This window comes from Natator depressus, chromosome 21, assembly GCF_965152275.1.
Source record: "Natator depressus isolate rNatDep1 chromosome 21, rNatDep2.hap1, whole genome shotgun sequence".
Lineage (NCBI taxonomy): Eukaryota > Metazoa > Chordata > Testudines > Cheloniidae > Natator > Natator depressus.
The window spans coordinates 1,310,095-1,330,736 of NC_134254.1; the positions used below are offsets into that span (position 1 = coordinate 1,310,095).

Sequence of the window (20,642 nt, forward strand, 5' to 3'; positions counted from 1 at the left end):
TGTGATACAATAAAAACAATAATTACTCCTTTCTCTCTCCCCTGCAGTTGATCACAGCAGAGTGGAGCTCTCCCTCATCACATCAGATAAAGATTCTCATTACATAAATGCCAACTTCATCAAGGTATTGCCTGGTCTGTAGTACATACTTCCAAGTGCATCACACTGAGCTGTGAAAAGGCAGCTCCCATGGCAGTGCTGCATGGAATGAGCAGACAGTGGCAGGCTGATATAGAATAAGTACATACATCTAGAGCTGTACCAAAGTCTGGAGGGAGCTCTGTCCCATCCTTATTGGCTATGGGGTGGCTCACCATGGTGGGGGTGATAATGAAATTGGCAGGAAATTAAGGAGACCTTTGAGAACCCTCCATATCAACACCCCTTAAAATGTCCAGGAAGCCAGGCTTTGGTATATGAGAAGTGCATGATCTTGGGGAGGGGAGCAGTTTTCACATCACAGCTCCAAGCTCAGAGCCCTGTGTCCCCCATCAGCTTTATATTCCTTTGTGTGTACGTGTTCCATGGCGCGTGACTGTACACTGCCTGCCACTAGCAAAGGCCTCTGACACGACTGCTCAGACAGGAAGCTCTGCACCCACATCAGTGCTGAGACCCAATTACATCAATAGAACTCGAGGCATCTGTGGCCAGCAAGAGACAGGGGCAAGTCAGTACCTCGTTCCTCCACCCCTACAGCTTTGTTCGGTTTGTAAACGCCTCTCCCCTTGCTGTGGTTGAAGCAGAGATGTTTCCCTCCATCTGTGCCAAGGAATGTTGCCTAACCGCTTTGTACAGGGTACAGACCATTACAAAGGATGCCAGACCAGGATATTAACAAGTAGGGATATGCCCAACTGCAAAACATGGACCAGATCAGTATTTTGAACATTTGTCACCAAGCTCCCCCGAAAAATAGAAAAAAATTGATGCTGTTTGGAAGTGAGGGGCGAGGGTTGTTCCAAACCCATCTCTCACTATCAGCAGAGAAGGGCAGATTCTGCTAGTCAGCTGTTGACTGGACCGTCAGTCCAACTAGTGATACTGCAGGGGCTAAAACACATAGCTTACCAGAGAGCCAGACAAAAAACTGAAGGAACTACAGTTGTCCTAGTCATTAAAGCACATTAGTCTTCTCATGTAAATGCAGTACAGTTCTAAATTATAGTTAGCTCTGTCTCTTTGGGTGCTTAGTGCCCATACAAATATTATATTCATATGCAATCTGAATTTCATTTTAGGGGGTATATGGGCCGAGGGCTTATATAGCTACCCAGGGTCCTCTCTCCACCACTGTTCTTGACTTCTGGAGGATGATTTGGGAATATGAAGTCCTGGTAAGGTGCAGATTGGTGCTTTCTGTTATGTATTTTTACAGCTTTGCTATAAAGTCCCTGTGTATTTGTGTTACTGGCTGGATAATGGGTATGTGCTGTTAGTGTTTCAGGGTCATGAGTTGTGCACCATGCTCACTGCATTTTTCATGAGAGTCTTTATCAAAAACAGCATGATGGATGAGTATTGTCTCATGACAGTCTTCCGTGGGAGAGCTTTGGAGCTGAAAGGTCTCTGGCACCCATGCTGTGAACAGTGCCCAAATTTTGCCTAGCTGAGAAGCATCAGAGTAAGAGAGCCATATGATGGCCCAAAATAATTTTTCTCACAACTGATAAATATCCCTGACCGCTATTTAACTATCCTATCTAAAATCTGCCTTTCTCCCCTGATTAAGAGACATTCAGGCTTTTATGTACTTTATTTTTACAGATTGTGGTTATGGCTTGCATGGAGTTTGAAATGGGGAAGGTGAGTAATGTGTCGGAGCATGGAGCCAGTGTCTTGGTGTCACCAGGGGGAGGAAGAATGTGCATTTCCATTGGGTTTCACAAAGAATTAGTTCATATTTAGAAATCAGTGAATAGTTCATCTCTGGAGACTCCCAAATGCACACGATTTTGTTCAATCATCTCCAAACTGGTTCTGAGAGTGAGATTAGCTTCTGCAAGAGAGAGGGGTCTCTGTAGATCACACACTGTGATGTTGGTGGCTCACTCCAGCAGCCAAGCAGGTGCTTGAATCACCAGAAAGTGATGCTGTCTCTCTGGAGAAACTGTGTATTGGGAGCCCCAAGGAAGAAGGAGACGAGTCAGCTCAGCAACAAAAGCCAGGCATTTCGAAACAAATAACTGTCCATTGGGGAAGACAAGGCAGGAGACATGGCAGGCAGGTGTAGAGACAAATAACTACAGACTCTTCCTGCTTTTTATAATAGAAAAAGTGTGAGCGGTACTGGGTTGAGGTGGGCAATTCCCCACTCCAGTGTGGTCCTTTCACCATCACTTGTGTAAGTACATCAGCCTTTTCCATCCTGCCTAACAAGTGTTCCACAATCTGTGGCACGCTTTATGGAAACCAGTGCCATGTGTCTGCAGAAAGTGACTAATGTATTGCTTCTGCAGGAACTGGAGGAAAAGAAAACTGAATATGTGATTCGGACTCTAAAGGTGACACTGAACAATGTAAGTAGGGAAATGGCCAGGCAGGAAGAACATCTAACTGGCTTTACTGCGCTTATTCTAATCAAACGGTACCGTTGTTGACTTCAGGAGATACAGGGTTTCTACAGTAAGCTTTGAAGGAGCTGCCAATATTCCAAGCGTGTTATTTTTTTATTCCATAGTGATTATATACTAAAGAAAGTAAAAATAGCCAAGTTGTCAAACCCTAATTTCTGCAGCTGTTTTAGTTGAGATATTCTCTGGATAAGAAAAACATAGGGCTTGTCTACACTGTAAAATGCGGCAGCGGCGCAGCTGTACCACTTCAGTGAAAACACTACAGTCGAACCTTAGAGTTACGGACTGACCAGTCAACCGCACACCTCACTTGGAACTGGAAGTGCACTCAGGCAGCAGCAGCAACAAAAAAAGCAAATACAGTACAGTACTGTGTTAAACATAAACTACTTTTTAAAAAAAAAAAAAAAAGAAAGCAGCATTTTTCTTCTGTATAGTAAAGTTTCAAAGCTGCATTAAGTCAATGTTCAGTTGTAAACTTTTGAAAGAACCACCATAATGTTTTGTTCAGAGTTACGAACGTTTCAGAGTTACAAACAATTTCCATTCCCAAGGTGTTCGTAACTCTGAAGTTCTACTGTACCGACGCGGAGCGTTTCTTACTCTACTTCCCTGAGAACCAGGAGCTGGGTCAAAGGGAGAATTCTACCATTGACCTCGCGCTGTCTATGCTGGGGTTTGTTCAGTTTAACTGCATCACTCAGGGATGTGGGTTTTTCACATCCCTAAGCGACATAGTTATATAGGTTTCAGAGTAACAGCCGTGTTAGTCTGTATTCGCAAAAAGAAAAGGAGTACTTGTGGCACCTTAGAGACTAACCAATTTATTTGAGCATAAGCTTTCGTGAGCTACAGCTCCGATGCAGTGAGCTGTAGCTCACGAAAGCTTATGCTCAAATAAATTGGTTAGTCTCTAAGGTGCCACAAGTACTCCTTTTCTTTTTATAGTTATATAGATCTAATTTCCTAGCATAAACCAGGCCTTTGCCTCACTGTTTCCTCTCTAGAAACTATTAGCAGGCAATACAGAGAGTGCCGTGTAAAATGAAGAAGGCCGAAGAGAACATTTGCGGAGTGGCAGACAGGGTGTATGTCGGAAATATAGTGTGAATGGGCCTGGTGGGGGTGTAGCACAGACTGCCTTTTTTCGTGCCTTTTTGATCTTGGAATGGCCACACCTGTTTGTAGGCTCTGTACCGACTGGCACATCTGAGACATGGGGCTTTCTCCTCATGTAAAACTGACAGAATTCCTGGCCTTAGCTCCTCCTCTTTCTTCTCTTTTACAGGTAATTCGCACTATTTATCAGTTCCATTATAAAAACTGGCCAGACCATGATGTACCCTCCTCCATCAACCCCATCCTTAAGCTTATCTGGGAGATGCGCTGCTACCAGGCAGGTGACAACATCCCCATCTGTATTCACTGCAGGTAAGGAGGTTTTACTGGCAAGGGAAATGCTGTTATTTAGCCCCAAGTGAATGGAACAGATTCTTTCTTTCTGTTTAGGTGGGGGTTAAAAAGCCTGTCACTTTTTAAAGTCTTAGGTCAAATCCCCTGTCTGAGGAGAGCAAGTTCTAAAGCCAGAAGCTGTATCTGAGCAAACTGAATGGTTGGATGTAGAAAAAAAGCTGGCTAATTTGTATGTACAATTATATTTGTAGTTACATACCAAGAAAAATATAATCAGTCCCCATGCATCAACTGATCCCATAGGGTTTATGAAAGGAATTTGTTCAAGTGCAACATGGGATTTTTCATCCTCCTGCAGCTCATCAATCAGCATTGTCTGATGGATGCAGGGAGGGTACTGGTTTTGATGGACCAATACTCTCTCACAATCTGGCAAATCTACGTTTCTGTTGCCAAGGGCAGAATAGCTGCCACATCGGTTTGCAGAGATAGCAATCCTGTGTGGAAGTGATTGCTCTGCAGCGTGCTGTGGGAGTCGGTAAGGCACTAGAGGTGCTGCTTCTAGAGTAACATGGCTGAAATGAACAGGGCAATGCACTGGAGTCAGCAGCCAGCTCCCTCCTTAAGGCATCATTGGAGGCCGGCTCAGGGATGGAACTGATAGGATATATATATGATATGATATGATTGGGCTGCCTTTGGTCAGAAAATACAGTGCATGGGTAGGCAATGTGGACTTGGATTTGCATCAGTTGCAGAATAACAGTATTGATCCATGAATAAAAACACAGAAGAAATAGAGCTGAATGTCAAGTAATAAGTGAAGACAAAGCCCCTCCTCAAATCTCAGCGCTCCGATTTTCATTTCAGTGCTGGTTGTGGGAGAACAGGAGTTATTTGTGCCATTGATTATACCTGGAAGCTGCTGAAGGATGGGGTGAGTATCTCAGCAGTGCCTGGGATCAGTCTTTTTGTGTTCCTGCATGCCTACCCAGTGCTTGCTTTTTACCCTGGGCTCTTCTGCTCCTCAAGGTGCCTGTGTCTGGCTCAGTCTTTTTTGAATCATATTCCCAATTATAGCAAATTCTCTTGCTGCCTTTGAGTATATTTCACATGCTAATTCTCTCATAAACTCTTTCTGGCCCACAGCGGTGCTGGAACAATTTTTATAGTGGGGGTGCTGAATGCAGAAACCATGTATTTGGGTTGCTATTACTACTTCAAGCCAGGGGGTGCGGCAGAACCCCTAGTTCCAGCACCTGTGCTGGCCCAACTCTTTGAAGGCAAAAAGAACAGGAGTACTTGTGGCACCTTAGAGACTAACAGATTTATTAGAGCATAAGTTTTCATGGGCTACAGCCCACTTCATCGGATGCATAGAATGGAACATATAGTAAGAAGAAATATATATACATAAGATAAGTTGGAAGTTGCCGTACAAACTGTGAGAGGCTAATTAGTTAAGTGTCAGATGATTTTAATAAACTCCATGCCCTGTTTCATGTTGTCCTAATTTCATCCTGTCTCTTCCTCCTCCATATTGTTTACTGTTCCTCACAGACTTGTGTTCTCTCCACATGCTGATATGAACCACTCCTGAGGCCTTAAAATAACCTAAAACATAAAGAGCCAATAAAAGCCTCTTTCCTGTTGCTACCCTCCTACCTGAACTGCAGGTCACAGTGCTTTACCACTGCTCTGACATCAGTTGTTAAACTGGCTTTTTGCCTGCAATCCTGTGCCTGGCTGCAGTCCTGATCCTCTGTCCTTTAGTGTAAGAAATTCAGGTTTCTAAAACTAGATTATTTTTTTACTTCATTGCTTTTAAAGTGAAGTAATTCCTGAATGAATGCCTGTCTCAACACAGGATCCTAGGAGTGGCTATTTTCTGCATCATGGTCACACTAAAATCCATCTAGATCACAGTTCAGAGCAGAAGGAAAAGAAGTACTTGTGGCACCTTAGAGACTAACAAATTTATCTGAGCATAAGCTTTAGTGAGCTACAGCTCACTTCATCGGAGGCAGGTTGCCATAAATTCAGCTTCTCTTTGCACCCCATGGAACTTGTATTTGTCTCTCATGCTGTGGTCAGAGAAGGGGATGCCTCCTAATGAGTAGAAGATGGGACAGGATATGTGTTGATGAATCATTTCCCTCCTCAAAGAAGAAATCACAAGCAGTAAAGATTTCTTGTAACAATGGGGCTGAAGTTTGGATCCAGGTCTGAACTGCATCACCATTTGGGAGTGGTTTTGGTTCAGGCCCATTTCTAATTTCTCATGATCTCTCTTTTATAAGATTGTTCCAGAGAACTTCAGTATTTTTAGTCTGGTCCAGGAAATGCGCACACAAAGGCCATCAATAGTGCAAACCAAGGTATGTTCAGAAAGCTCCAAGCAGGTCATTGCCACTAAATGCTTGCTATAAAACCAGACCCATAACTTCTCTTCAGGGTTTGCAAGAACCAAACTTGTATTGTTACACTGTGGGGTAAGCCCCTGGGTGCAGCAGGCATGTTGCTTTGTATTCTGTAAAACCCTCTCCCAAAAGAAGCTAATCAGGAGAAACCAAATGAGTACATGACGATGTAGCTTACTACTTGTGATTGTCTATGCTGAAACAAGTTACTATCCAGTAAGTGAAGCTGGCTTCAACTGGGATGTATTGAAGAGGAAGTTCAGTACACAACATGTTTGTTCAGTTGCTATTAACACATACTCAAACCTTGACCATTTGAAAACAGCAGCTACAACGCCTTCTGAGAATTCATGTAATCCCAGGACTGGAATTTCCAGCACTGTAAGAGCTAATATGTTGCATGGTTCAGATGAACTGGCTGCTGTCTGAAGTGGATGTGAGTAACGGGGATACCTGCATCTCCTGTGTTTCTTCTGTTTTCTATTTAGGAACAGTATGAGTTGGTCTACGATGCTGTGATCGAACTCTTTAAAAGACAGATTGAAGTGCTCTCTGTCCAGTCAGACGCTGCTGCCACAGAGGTAAGATTTGTCCTCCCAATGCATACTGCCTTTAGCTGTCCTCTTATGGCTGAGATGTGTTAGCTCAGATTCAAACTCCTCCAAGCCCTGCTGAACTGGGAAGTGATTTGCAATAAAGGAATGCAGTTGCTGCTCTTGTATATTTAATGGTTATATTAGGGTTGCGCGAAGGGGCTCCAATCTATGTAGGTGCATGTACGGTCCCCAAAACTGTAGCACCACATGCACATTATTGCATTCATCCTCACTACCCTCTACAAGGGCAGAAAGATTACAGTCATACAGGAAGTCTGAGCCAGAGATTGAACCCAAATCTCCTGAATCCCAGTCAAGTGCCTTGACCACAAGCCCAGCCTTCCCCTTCATTATGCAATCCCTGTTACAGTAGCAAGATGCAGAGGAGGGCTCCGTTTGCTTTTTTGTGTAATTGTTTATTATAATGAATGAATAAAGTATTGACTTTCCCCAAACTGTCAATCTCGACTGGCTGATTTATTGTAGGCATCCCAGCAGAGCTGGGTCTTGAGGAGGGATCAAAAGGAGAAGAGCGTAGTGTCCTTATGGATTAGTTCAGGAAGGCTGTCCATATTTCAGATGAAAGTTTCAGAATTCATTGGACAGGTGGGCAGTCAAACTGGCAGCATTGGCCAAATGGGATGGATGATGCGATAAGAGGCAAAAGCTAGTATTAACATGTTGCTTTGAGAGATGCCATATAGGCAGCAGCAGCTGTCAATCCAGGCTTGGGCCCTGCACCTCTTTTATTCATCTCCAGTAGCTTTGACTAGAATCTAACAATATAAAAAAGATCCCGAATTCCCCTGAGAAAAATCTACTGTAAGAGAACAAAACACAAATCAAAGACATACAAAAGGTTCTGCTCCCAACAAAGTAGATAGGATCTGCGCTAGATAATGCCCATTACAGCTAACTCCTGCAAGAGAGGCTAAAATGTACAGTGAAAACATACATGTAAATTCCTCAGCCATATCTTTTCAAGCCCTGTGAACTAGTTCTGATGTAGGATGAAGTGTCTGAGTCTAAAATTGCGTGGTCAAGTCATATTTGAGTTGTAACATCCCAAACAGAGTTAAACACTTCTTAATTCTGACCTTTCTTTGTTTTAATTGCTCAGAGCCCTCCACATCAAACATGGCTTGTCTGGCTGTCTGCAAACTTTCTGGGGAAGAAAAAAAAAAAAAAAAAGTATTTCTAAACAGACTCAGACTGAAAAACTTCAGTTACAAGGGGGTGGAAATAGGACTTACAATGAAAAATATCTGGCATGTTCAGCAAAGGTCTTAAGACTGACTCCACAATAAAGCCCAACTTTCAAACTGAACCCTTTAAAATATGTACCTGAGTTTGACAGGCTGTAATAAACTGGTATTTGCAGAGACTTCTCAGCCAGACTTGGTTGAGCAGATTGTGGGAGTCAGCTTCCTTCTCTTGTGCTGTGGACAGTCACATGGTTAGGTGCAGATGTGAGTCCAGGTTGAGACAGAAAGCAGAGAAACACTTGAGTCCGGATGTGGTTTTATAGCTCTTGGCCAAACCTTCTCAGTTGCAGAGACCTGGCTGTCCTTTGAAAACACTTTACCAAAAGAAGGGGATGAGCGCACAACTAAAGTGTCAAAAGCAAAACCAACTTCCACGTAGCCAGATAGCAGGTGGGTCCTAGAAGCACAGCCAGCTGCACAGACATTGCAAACTTTTTGGGGAAGAGTCTGATTCTTGTAAAAACATATGTAATGCATCTTCCAGTAAGACAGTGTCTGTTTCTGCTGTTCCTGCATTTCCATTTCCAAACAATCAATGGTAGGCAGAGGTAGCTGGCAGAGCCAATCACCAGGAATAACAAAGTGAAATGAAACCTTGTGTATTGCCTGCATGCTTCCTTGACAGTCTTGCTATAATATGAGCTCACCTTCTCTTTCAATAGATTCAAACAAACCATCCAAGACTCCAGCCGCTTCTGAGCCCACTGGAAGAAACTTATTCTCTGACACTACCGAGCTGGTAAGGGCAGGTCTAATCTAGACACACATGGTGCGAGTGCCATGTGCCAGTGACTTCTAATTCCAGGATGAAATAACATTATGTAATCAGCTGGCGATGTGGCTGTTCTTCTAGCACTTAGATCCTGTGTGTGTCTATAGAGAATGGTCATAATAAGCGCACACAAAACACTGAAACAAAAATAGACACTTTTTTAGGGAGACACGGACATGGTAATTGCCTACAAAGATTCAGGTACCAAATGTCCATTTTATATGGGTCTCTTTTTCAATATATTTTAGAAGGAAGATTGATTTTGATTTGCATCTTCTGTTTTGATCAGGAAAACACTTATTTTGCTGTTTGGTAAAATTCACCCATGCAGAGGGGCTAGCACAGGTTTATTCATGGCTTAAGCCCTCAAAGTAAGGCTCAATCATGACTTCATTGGTCCACAAGCATTGTGTAGGCTCAATGCACAGGATGAGCTTCCCCCTAAAAACATGGCAAGGACTGTTGGGGACTTGCTCTTGTATGGACACTGGGGTTAAAACACTGTGGAGCTCTGCTTATAGAGTAATGGGGATTTCTGTGCAGTAAATAGTTCTGCTCTCATATAATTGTACTTTATTGCAGTTCAGCACGAGGGGAACAGGAGCTACATCAAAGTTCTGATCATATGGTACAAGGGGAAATATCACTGACTGATGCGTCGAGCTGTAGGCCCTCAACAGTACATGACAACTATGGGCACAGTGTTTCTCCCATTAGACAAGCCCTTTCTTCTGGGGCCTTGAACTTCAGCAGCAGCAAGAATGCAGGTGTCGCTGTGAAATGGGACACTCTGCTGTCTGGGGAACCACTCCAGAAACATCACAGCTTAGACTTGAGCAGCAGTTTTTCTGAGGAGCTTCCTCTGAACCTGAAATCTACAGCTGCATGTAGGGGAAACCCTAGTGTCAAGGCCCCATTAATACAAACCAAATCAACTCCCTTTGAGTTACTGCAACAGAGAGACACCCAGGAACGGGATGGAGGGGATGCAGTACCCTCTTTGGACCCCTGGCTACCAAACTCCTGCAGTTCTGTGGGCTTTGAGGTTAAGAGGCAGACAGACTTTTCTTCTGTTGAACTGAACCATTCAAGCAGACTGGCAGACGCTGCCCCGCGGCACATGAGCAGTGGCCCACATCCTTCCTCACATTGTTGCTCAGCGGAAGATCCTTACTTTTCTTCGCTCTCTTCAGATGATCCAGGATCCCCGATGTTTATTGACTACTTTTCGGAGCTGTATGAAACAGTTTCTCTTTCTTTCCCTGCTGCAACTTCCACAATCCAGCCCTTGGATTCTACCATGGCCAGTCCTCCAGTGACAACATCTCTGTCCCAGCATGTTCACCCAATGGATGGTAGGCAGGCATCCTTGCAGACTAAGCTGTGTGGCAGTGTTGCCACCTGAGCTCACTTATTCTGGGGTCTTACCCTGTGTTGTGTGATACCTTTTTGAAATTCACATAGGATTTTCCTGCAGCCTGTTCTGTTTCCAAATCCAGAACTCCCACTCAGTTGGACAAAAAGAAAAGGAGTACTTGTGGCACCTTAAAGACTAACAAATTTATCTGAGCGTAAGCTTTCGTGAGCTACAGCTCACTTCACTTCAGCTGTAGCTCACGAAAGCTTATGCTCAGATAAATTTGTTAGTCTCTAAGGTGCCACAAGTACTCCTTTTCTTTTTGCGGATACAGACTAACACGGCTGCTACTCTGAAACCTGTCAGTTGGACAAAGGACTGAAATGTTCCTTCTGACTTCAGTAGAAACCACAACCAAAGAGTGGTCGGTAGAACTGGGCTTCAAACTGTTGATTCTGCCTCAGTTTTCCATAATTTTCTGGGGTAGCATGACCATCAGAATCCCTCTAATACTTCTGCTCTATGCTACCATGTCACCTCAGGCTGTGACCTCGGCAGATATAAGATAACCAAGGTTGGGTTTGGTTAGTACTTGGATTGGATCACTCCACGGAAAACCAAGGGAGCTGTCGGAAGTGGTTTTAGTGACTCCTCTAAGGATCCCTTCCCTCAGTCATTTAAAGATTCCATAGCTGTTTCTGAAAGAATTCTGGATGGGAACCCTGGGGAAAATACTGGCTCTATTGTAGTCAGTGGTAAAACTCCCACTGAGATAAATAGGGCCAGGATTTCACTCCTGGTGTCCTGGCTGAACTTAAGCCTGAAAAGTTACATTCTGCCCACATAAAGTTTACTCCACAGTTTCCATTGGGTACAGGATTGTTCTCTTCATGTCCAAGTCAATGGTATCAGTGCAATATTTGTCAGTTACTTTGGAATTGCTGTAGGTGTGGAGTAAAAAATAAATAAAACTAAAACCATCTTTGCTCTGTTCAGGCTCTTTAGGACCCAAATGTCAAAAGTGCTCTGAGATCCCTCCATCATTGGAAATTCTCCAGCTTTCTGTGGGATTTCAGACCCCTAATCCCCGACTGAAGGTGTTATACTGGAGTTTAGGTTGGAGTAGCTACCAACACAACTGCCACCTATTAGTAACAATGTTAATTTTAAGTTTATGCAGGTTAACATGCATAGGAACTGATCCTGCTCCACAATGGGTGTTCTGTTGCTGACACAGGTGAAATCAGGCACACAGTTTTATAATTATCTAGAGCAAGTGGAAATCATATTGGAATATACCTAGATTTTAAAAATAAAGTTTTAGAAGATTTTGATCACAATCTATGGTGCCTGGTTGGGTAACAGCAGCCAGGGCTCAAGATGGATGGGATTCAAGCTCTGTGGATTGCTTATGGGGGTATCCCCTACAGCCTGGGAAAATGGGGATGATTTTTTTCTTGGTGGAAGATGGATTGTCAACAATTGGTTTATATTAGATGTTTGAGTTGGACTAAATGACTTGGGTGAGTCAGTTCTCAAGGCTGCACAGCTTTGTAGGGACCCTTCTTAGCTGTGTATTGTGGTAATGGTAGGACTGTCCAAAGAAATCCAAATAACTGTCCCTGTCTCTTTAATTAGAAGCTTCTCCAGATCCAGACGATGATGTTCCTCCCCCTCTGCCTGAGCGAACCCCAGAGTCCTTTATTGTGGCCAATGAAACTGGTAAGTGCAAATATTGAAGTGCTAATTTAAGAAGTGCTGAGGTGACAGTTCTGATGATTTGCTCAATGCTTGAGTCACAGAATCCAACAACGAATTACTTGGGCTACCCAGAAAGTGAAAAAAATCCCTCTTGCATTTAATTCTTTCCAGGTCAACCTCCATTGGCAACGTCAAACCACCAACCTGTACCAAGAAATATAAACAATGGAACCTCTTCAGAATGGAGTGGGGTGTCTCAGCCAAAGATATTTGATGACTCAGTAAGACTGAGACCAAGTAAGGTAACTAAAGTGATGTTTTTATCTCTTCTACAGCAATATTGCTATGCAGATCCCCATGTAATGCTCCCTGCTTCTGCAAGGAATACACCAGTCTGGATGGCATGTGCTTTTCTTAAACTACTGCAGATTTCAGATTCAGAGTTCAATCTTCAGAAGTGATCTTAGTTGAGGCTGTCATGACAGACTACTAGGGTAGTAGCCAATGTGGTTTAAGAGAAAACAGAAGTACCACTATCCCCCACATTAATGTCTACAATCATAAGGACCAAAATACATTCCAGAGTTTCACTGGGGATGGGGAGAGGAGACAGTGCAGAGGTAGACATGAGTCACTCAGTCACTGTGTAGCCATCCCCTCAGCATGAAAGCAATGAACTGGGATCCTATATTAATGTAGCTAACATAGAAAGATGTTTAAAAATATACCCAGCAGCAACCTGTAATGCAACAGATGTGAAGTGGCAAACAAGGACTATCAGGAAATTAGGAAACTTAGTTACGAACAAATATTTGGAGATTGCCCTTTTGTATTACAAGCATAAATAATGATGAACCTGCCTAACCAATTAAAAATAACAATGTTCATTTATATAGCACCATTCTTCCTGCAGGATCCCAAAGCTCTCTACAAGAGTGCATCTTCACTAGAAAAAAAAGGTGTGTTTTTAACTTGAGATAGATAACACAAGGTAAAGTAGCTAGTAGTTTTCACATGAGTTCACAAGTCAAAGTAAAGACAACTGGGGAGCCTAAGATTTACTTTAACCTGTTAACTTGTGTTAAAACCACCAATTTCCCTAGTCTTCACTAGCACTTAATCTTGAGTTAGCTAACTTGAGATAAACACACACCTCAAGTGTCTACATGGGTGTCACTAACTCACCCCTGAAATGCAGCTAATTCTAGGGTGGCATAGTAGCCAAGTGAAGAATAACTTATCTGATACTGCAGGGGGAATTTAGGAAAGTGGAATGTGATGAAATTTGACTAGGGCTCCACTATTAATTAACCCCCTTGTGAAAAGTGCTCTAGGATATTTAATGACATAAGTGACCCGAGCCGCCAGTTTTACATGTGTCTTGGTATTTATGGGGTCCCCTCATGGGCGGTGGGTATAATAGGCCTGGGGAGACTGCTGTGGCAGCAAAGTTTTAGCTTTATTATGCTCCATGCAGGTTCTGGGGTGGCTGAGGAGGCAGTATGTGCTATTCAGCTTCTAGAGTTCATCAGTAATCTCCCTGGACTCCAGAGATTACTGATGAACCCAGGAAGTTGAGTAGCAAATACCACCTCCTCAGCCAACCCGGAACCTGCACTGGGCATATCAAAAGCATCTTCGGGAGGAGATACTTTTCCCTGGGGCAGCTTGGAGTCTGGGGAGGAGAGGCGCGGAGTGGCTGCGGCTGGCCCAGGCACCTCCAGGCAGGTTGTGGGGAGCCTCGGGCTTCAGCCAGCCTGTGGTTTCTCCGGCCAATGAGGGGAGGCGCTCCGGGCTTCTCCAGGCCGGGTGGGGCAGGGGGTCTCGGGGCTCTGGCTGCAGAGGAGATCAGGGGATCTCGGGGCTCTGGCCACAGGGGGGGGGGGTGCATGGGCAGAAGGGGCGGAGCTGGGGGCTAGCCTCCCTGAAGGCGGGTTCCAGCCACCACCCATGGGTCCCCTTCACAGTAGCATCTGAGGCACCGGTGCTACAGCGGCAGAAGAGGTTTTTCCATTGCTGTAGGAATTCCACCTCTCCATGCAACAGTAGCTAAGTCAATGGAAGCATTCTTCCATCGACCTGGCTGCATCTACACTGGGGGTTAGGTCTGCATAGCAATGGTGCTCGGGCATGCGGATTTTTCCTACCCATGTGCCGTAGCTATGTCAACCTAAGTTTGAAGTGTAGACCAGGCTTGAGTCCTTCCCAACCATGAATGAATTTATTCTCTCAGCTCCCATATGAGATGGGAAAATATTGTTGCCGCCATTTTAGAGATGAGGAACAGAGACTGACAGAGTTAGTGACTTGCCTAGGGTCACACAGGGAGACTGCAGAAGAACCATGAATTGAACCCCCCACCCAGTGTCTTAACCACAAGATCATCCTTCCTCTGAAACATAGATTCAATTAATAACAAGAGTATAAGAAATATAGAACTCATCTTCCATTACATTAGTAGGAGGTGTATGTATGTGGGTGTTTCAGTGCTTGTAACAACATCATTTCCTGTTCATTGCCTACTTGCTCACAATATAAAGATTCGCATTTGGCTTTTGGAATTTCAGGTATTTTCCCTTTTTGTTTGTTTCCAGAGTGTGAAGCTCCGGAGCTCCAGATCAGGTACAGTTTATCTTGATGTTACGGTCACTGAGTCCATTGAGATACCTGTCTGTTTGGTAGTTAACTCAGTAGTGTACTGTAACTGTACCAAACTGTACTTTGTAAAAGTCCCTAGGCTCCATGCCCAGAGGAACAGCTCTGTTGTACACATGACGAACTAGTGCATCAACCAAGCTAGTGTTAGTTTTTATATCTCCTAATCAGCTGGTATCCTTTTGTGCTACTGTTTCTTTCAGTCTTATCAGGCAAACCAGTTGTCATTGTTTCCTTCTCAGACTCTTTATTGCCTTGGGAACATTCTCTGCCATTCTCTTGGGAATGGGCACTTGTAAATTCTCTTGGGACGGATTGTAGATTTATACTGATTGCATTACTGTGGTCACCATAGGGGATGTCAGCCCAGTCCAGCTCAGCACACTGATATGGGAACTGGACTGGATGAGCCACACTGAGAATGCTACACTCAAGGCAGACTGCAAGGAATAGGGCACACAATCATCAAAACTGGCAGTTTATTCTATAATTAGATTCACCAAGCCAGTAACAAAACAGCTTCTATAACAACATGTTGGTCACCAAGAAGCCAAATAGTCCCTTTTAAGCATTCTAGCCCTTGACTTCCATCCAGACAGCGAAGTCTAATATAGTGAGTGAGTGGTTACTGAAAACCTGATTCACCATTATGTGAGGTTCACCAGTTCCAAAGGACCGGACATTGATTCCCAGGTCAATGAGAGTCTCAGATCTTACCTAATAATCATGCTGATGCCAACCCTTTTGTGACTAAAACTAAAGGCTTCATAATAAAAAGAAAAGAAATGCAAAAGGTTAAAAGATCAATATACATACAAATATGTGTAAAGTCCTTAGGTCAGTTTCATAGCAGAGAAGGTAAGGCTGCTTATTTGTAAGTCTTTCTGGAATCAGTTTAAAAGATTATAATCCAATAGGCAGGCAATCCAGGTGTAGCATCTGCTGAAGCTCTTCCATAAGAATTCCCAGGTAAACTTGGAAACCTCAGTTTTATGGCTTAAACCTTCCCTGTTAAAGTTTAAGCACAACTGAGATGAAAAGGATCAGGCCTGAAACTTCCTTTATAGTTCTCTAGCAAGCTGATAAGCCTCCTCACAGCAATTGTCACAGCAAGACCTTCCCCCAATGAAGAATAGGCAGTGCAGACTTTTGCTCTGAAGCTAATCTATTTCCTAAGCATACACAGGTAAACCAGTTGCATTCATTCACATAAGACAATTAGACAGTAGTTCATTATAGCATAGATAGTTAAGCTGAAGACAATGTAAATAGTATTAGTTTCCTGCATTATCTTGCATCTTTGATCTTAAGGTTTACTGAACCATCTGCATGCCAAATATAATGCAATTAAGACATGAAAGGGAATTAGCATCTACAAACTAATCTGGTTACATTGTTAAACTTCTAACAAGATACAGATAAACACAGACAAATACACTTAGCATCTATCCTTGATAAATGGGTTAATGATTGCTGGTCTAGTACATCTTGAAATTCACATATAAGTACGTTGTCTTTGTTACATTTCAATGCCTCTTAAGTTGTCATGCGTCATACCCAAGTTGACCAGTCTGACTGTGTCACACAGGATTTAAAAAAGCTAATAAACTGTATTGTTTTGTTTCCCTTGCTTGTGTCACACTTGATATCTCAGAGAAACAACGGGATCGCTCTTCCTCCCCTCCTCCACTTCCTGAAAGAACCCCTGAGTCATTCTTTCTTGCCAATGAGGAGAGTAAGTAGTAATGTCTTCTTCACTTGTAACAGAGATTTAGCACAGTAATTTCAGTTAAAGGATTAACTGAAGGAAACAAGACCAGGTATCCAAGCAAATAAAATCTCCTCTCTGAAAAACCTGTAGCTAACTGAATAAAGACGATTCCAGAAATCAGAGATGGAAGAGTCTTGGAGTTCCTCTCTAATCATACCCTGTCCCCCACTCCTTGCTAGTTGTACTTCACAGTGTATTCCTGGTCTAGCTTTAAATATCCCACATAATGGTGCTTCCACTACTTCGCTTAAGGAGAATATAATGGATGTAAAAAAAATTGCAACTAGGAGATTTGCTCGGCAGATTACAAACAAAATGGCAAAACATAAAAAAACCCCACCAATTTCAAGAATTGCTGCATAAAGAGACTGTAAATATAACACACAGAATGCTTAGAAATGAAGCAGGAGGATGTGCATGTGGTCTTCTGGAAATGTTTTGCTGTGTGTTCTTTTCTAGGTCTGCAGCCTACTGTGAGGACTTCCACTAGCAACCCTGGGGACTCGGGAAATAAAGCTTCTGAAGAGTCATCAAAAGAGTCTGTAAAATGCTTCAGGAGGAGTAAGGTAAAGATATCTGAGAGAGAAAAAGGGAAGAAAGGACAGTTCCAGCTTTCCAGCTGCGGTAGCTGTTATTTTCTTAGCACTTACCTCATGTAGATGACAGGAGAAGAGAGTCCTGGGTTTGAGACTTCTTGTATTTATGACAAGAGAATGCATTCAGGCAGTATATTCTGTGGTGACACTGCAAACAGAGCTGCAGGAAAGAAGAAAAGATTCACAGTTGACAACAGGAACAAAACCAATCTGTCGAGCTATGTAACTGGCTGCCTAACTGCGATCAGTTCTCCATGTACCATGCCAACTCTTCTCAGAAAAGCTGCTCACCTAGGGCCTCAATTCCCAGTTAAGGGACAGACTCCACTCCTCAACAATCCCCATCTCAGGTGCTACTCTAGGGAATGCCCTCATTTAGCCTTTGAATGTGTTTGCTGCAGGGAAGAGTTATTGAGAAAAGTATAGCTTGAACAGCTCTAACTGTACACTCTGGGAAGTTTACATTTTGGCTGAGGTAAGCCAGCAAACAAAGGAAACTGTAGGATTCTGCATTTGTGACATGATATATGCATGCTGTTTTGCATGGTTGTTCAGCAGTGAATTCTCTTCACCAGTAGGCACTGATCTCCAGCTTGATGCAAATGGTTCTCTCAACAACAAAATCTTTAATTTAAAATTTTTTTTTTACAGAGCTTGAAAATTTTACGTAACATGAAAAAGAGTAAGTCTCTTGATCATCAACAAGTCTGTCTGTCTGGTGGGGTACATGTAATGTAGCAAACAGATCTGTTACTTTTTTAGGACCTGAACCGGCAGGATGCTGAGGCTCCTTTACTCCTATTGCTCTTGATTGGAGCTGAGGGTACTCACCAGCTGACTGGATGAATAATCTGTTGCTCTTCTTTAATACCTTTCTTTTGGACATCTCAATGCACTTAACAGACTGAATTAATTAAAGATCTATATGTCTCAATGTAGCCATTATGCTAATGGGCTCACTCAAGATCAAGGTTGTTAGTGTATATGAAATCAGCGTTGGCCTGTCATCCCACTTCCTGTGCATAGAAATTAATCAATCTTTTGGCTTGTTTTGCCCAGCCTTTCCCATGCATTCTGAGGTGCTGTCATATGAAAAGTGTTACCTAAAACTGCAGGCATCCTAACATTTGATCCATCTACTTTTAAATTAGTCACAGCCAAAAACATATTGTAAAACAAATGTGTTGATTTAATGTAATAGCAAAGCATTTACCTGTAGCAGAATTAAGAGTATTATTAGTATTTATATTATCACTTCATTTGCCACCATTTGGAGGACTAGTGTAGGGTCTGATCCTATACTATTCCTCCAAAAGTAATTCTATCAAAAACAGTATGACAGCTTGTGTAAGTAAGGTTCTGCAAGATCAGGCTCCATATCCACAGGGATATTCTCTTACTGAGCACTGGTTATGATGGACAATTCTCTAACTGCAGCTGCCAAGACAGTCTGTCATTCAGAATGCTCTGTTATCCCATTATGATGGGCACTCCTAGTCCAGATCCTTGTCTCGGTTCCATTTGCTTTCCATCACTCTAGTAGCACAAAGCAGGTGGAAAGCTGCCTTAACAAACTGGTTGTGGATTTCCTCCAGCACAGGGGTATTCCCAAGTGGCATACAGCCAGAGTATTCCGTTCTATGTCATTCCCCCATCCTAGCTCCAGAGTAGGAGGCATGTTGGGGTGGTGACCTGAATGCTGAGGTACTCTAGGAATTATGAGATGGCATACCAGCCTGGGAGACTATTGTAGTGGATGCAAATTAGAGCAAACTCAAGGCTACAGTAGATTATGCCATAGGCTAAATTGGCCCCATGACTGGGTGGGGGTAAGGAAAAGCAAAGACGGCATACAGTCACATTTGCCTCTGTCTTGGATCTTGCAAGGAATGCAACTCCCTCCCGTGTTTCATACATTAATAAGGAATTTCTCTCTAAGATTATATGGTCACTTTAACTCCATGCTGAGTCTGTGAAATTAAAACGACTTGTTTTATAACTTGGATAGCTTAAAATTTCAAACTGACTCTGAGCAAACAAGATGCCCAGTGTATTGGACTATGACATCTTCATTATTCATGCATGCCCATAGATTAAAGTAACAATCTGCATATAGCCTCCCCTCACAGGAGGTGAAAAGGTGTTTATTTGTCTCTGATATCTAACATTTTTAGGCAATTAAAGTGGCCATCTGCTGCTAAAGTTTTCTTATGTGTTTCTAGACATCTGTAGCCCATCTTCACTGGCAAAACCACCAGAATCTGCCCAGTCAAACCACTCCAGCTCTTTCCTGAGCTTCGGTATGTTCTTCACATCATTCCTTTCTATTTGGACTTTTTGCTATGTTAACTACAAAGACTTTTAAAAGACTAGATAGAGATATGGAGCCCAGCTACTAGCTAGGGCAAGGAAAGTGACATGAATCACCAAATGGGTGCGTAAGTGTATGATGCAAAAGTAATTTTAATATGTGCCTTAATTAGGATTGCAAACACTTTTTACCAGGCCCTGCAGCAATTGCCTGGTGGTCTGTCATTTTATTGCAAACGCTTGTGCATAAAAATTAAGACTACAGATTTGTTTAAAGCTGAAGTGACCTTATAACTTAATAATTTTAAAATAGTTTATTTTTAATATATATATTACTTATTCATAAACTACTTATGCCTTATATAAAGATAAAATTAGACAGACCAGAAACCCTGTAACATAAATATTACTTGTGTATCAACACACAGGGTGCACATACAATGAACATTTGGCTGCTCTGTGGCAAAATGCTGCACAAGATAAATGTGGCAAAAGAGGCAGCAGAAGATACAATTTAACTCTTCCACATTGAAAGGCTAATGAGAGTGGCTGCTGCCTAATGTCATGTACTCATGGACCAGCAAAAGCTACAGGATGTTTGGCATAATCCTATTGATATGCTGTTAATATGCTTGTTTCAATTATCCTGTTTGCTACCAGACATCCTTATACAGTACTATTGTATTCTATTATTTGTAGGATAAGAGTTGCTACAGCTAATCTGTGGAACTCACAAGCGCAGGATATTATTTAAAACCACATAGATTTTCAAGATTGAAGAATTTGAACATTCATGTGAAAATGGCATCCACAGTCTCACTAGCTAGACTAAAATTAAGAGCTATCAATTGTGATGTCTATGTTCTGATCCCAAGCTGAGATCAGAAAGAAACATCCTTCCACAGTATAGTATAGCACAATTACATGCATTTATGTTTCAAAAGCACCCAATATTGGATGCTGTTGAAGACAGCATATTGAATTAGATCATTGACCTGACAGTACTTTTGCTGAGTAAACTTAATATTACCACAAACTTGATGAAGTCAAACCCTGACACGGTTTCTAGGTTATGAGGTGCCTTAATATAACTGCATGTGCATAGTAGTTGTCTTATATAAACATTATCATTCTTTGTTTAATATCATTATATTCAATTAACATGACTAAAGTAATATAGTGCATATTGTGTAAAAGCCCAAATCTCTTC

The 20,642-nt window shown here is 42.5% G+C and overlaps 1 protein-coding gene and 1 long non-coding RNA gene across 11 annotated transcripts in view; one reads left to right on the forward strand and one right to left on the reverse strand.

The window, feature by feature from the left end:
- The window catches only part of LOC141975466 (uncharacterized), a 42,134-nt gene that overhangs the window by 17,253 nt on the left and 4,239 nt on the right, over positions 1-20,642 (reverse strand). For 4 of the 10 annotated variants that reach the window (XR_012635932.1, XR_012635929.1, XR_012635930.1 and 1 more), the window contains one exon: positions 17,177-17,282. This is a non-coding gene — a long non-coding RNA (uncharacterized LOC141975466). Of the gene's footprint in view, positions 1-8,102; positions 8,171-15,571; positions 15,764-17,176; positions 19,615-20,642 lie in introns of those variants that run through there. The other 6 variants (XR_012635927.1, XR_012635928.1, XR_012635926.1 and 3 more) reach the window with 4 other exon arrangements.
- The window catches only part of PTPN22 (protein tyrosine phosphatase non-receptor type 22), a 31,011-nt gene that overhangs the window by 8,500 nt on the left and 1,869 nt on the right, over positions 1-20,642 (forward strand). The window contains exons 3-20 of the mRNA XM_074935847.1: positions 48-124; positions 1,242-1,337; positions 1,768-1,806; positions 2,273-2,344; positions 2,460-2,519; positions 3,865-4,007; positions 4,860-4,926; positions 6,290-6,367; positions 6,898-6,990; positions 8,933-9,009; positions 9,625-10,397; positions 12,038-12,121; positions 12,272-12,402; positions 14,695-14,722; positions 16,410-16,490; positions 16,986-17,092; positions 17,774-17,804; positions 19,345-19,422. Of these exons, the coding sequence (XP_074791948.1) occupies positions 48-124; positions 1,242-1,337; positions 1,768-1,806; positions 2,273-2,344; positions 2,460-2,519; positions 3,865-4,007; positions 4,860-4,926; positions 6,290-6,367; positions 6,898-6,990; positions 8,933-9,009; positions 9,625-10,397; positions 12,038-12,121; positions 12,272-12,402; positions 14,695-14,722; positions 16,410-16,490; positions 16,986-17,092; positions 17,774-17,804; positions 19,345-19,422 (2,115 nt within the window). The remainder of the gene's footprint in view (positions 1-47; positions 125-1,241; positions 1,338-1,767; positions 1,807-2,272; positions 2,345-2,459; positions 2,520-3,864; positions 4,008-4,859; positions 4,927-6,289; positions 6,368-6,897; positions 6,991-8,932; positions 9,010-9,624; positions 10,398-12,037; positions 12,122-12,271; positions 12,403-14,694; positions 14,723-16,409; positions 16,491-16,985; positions 17,093-17,773; positions 17,805-19,344; positions 19,423-20,642) is intronic.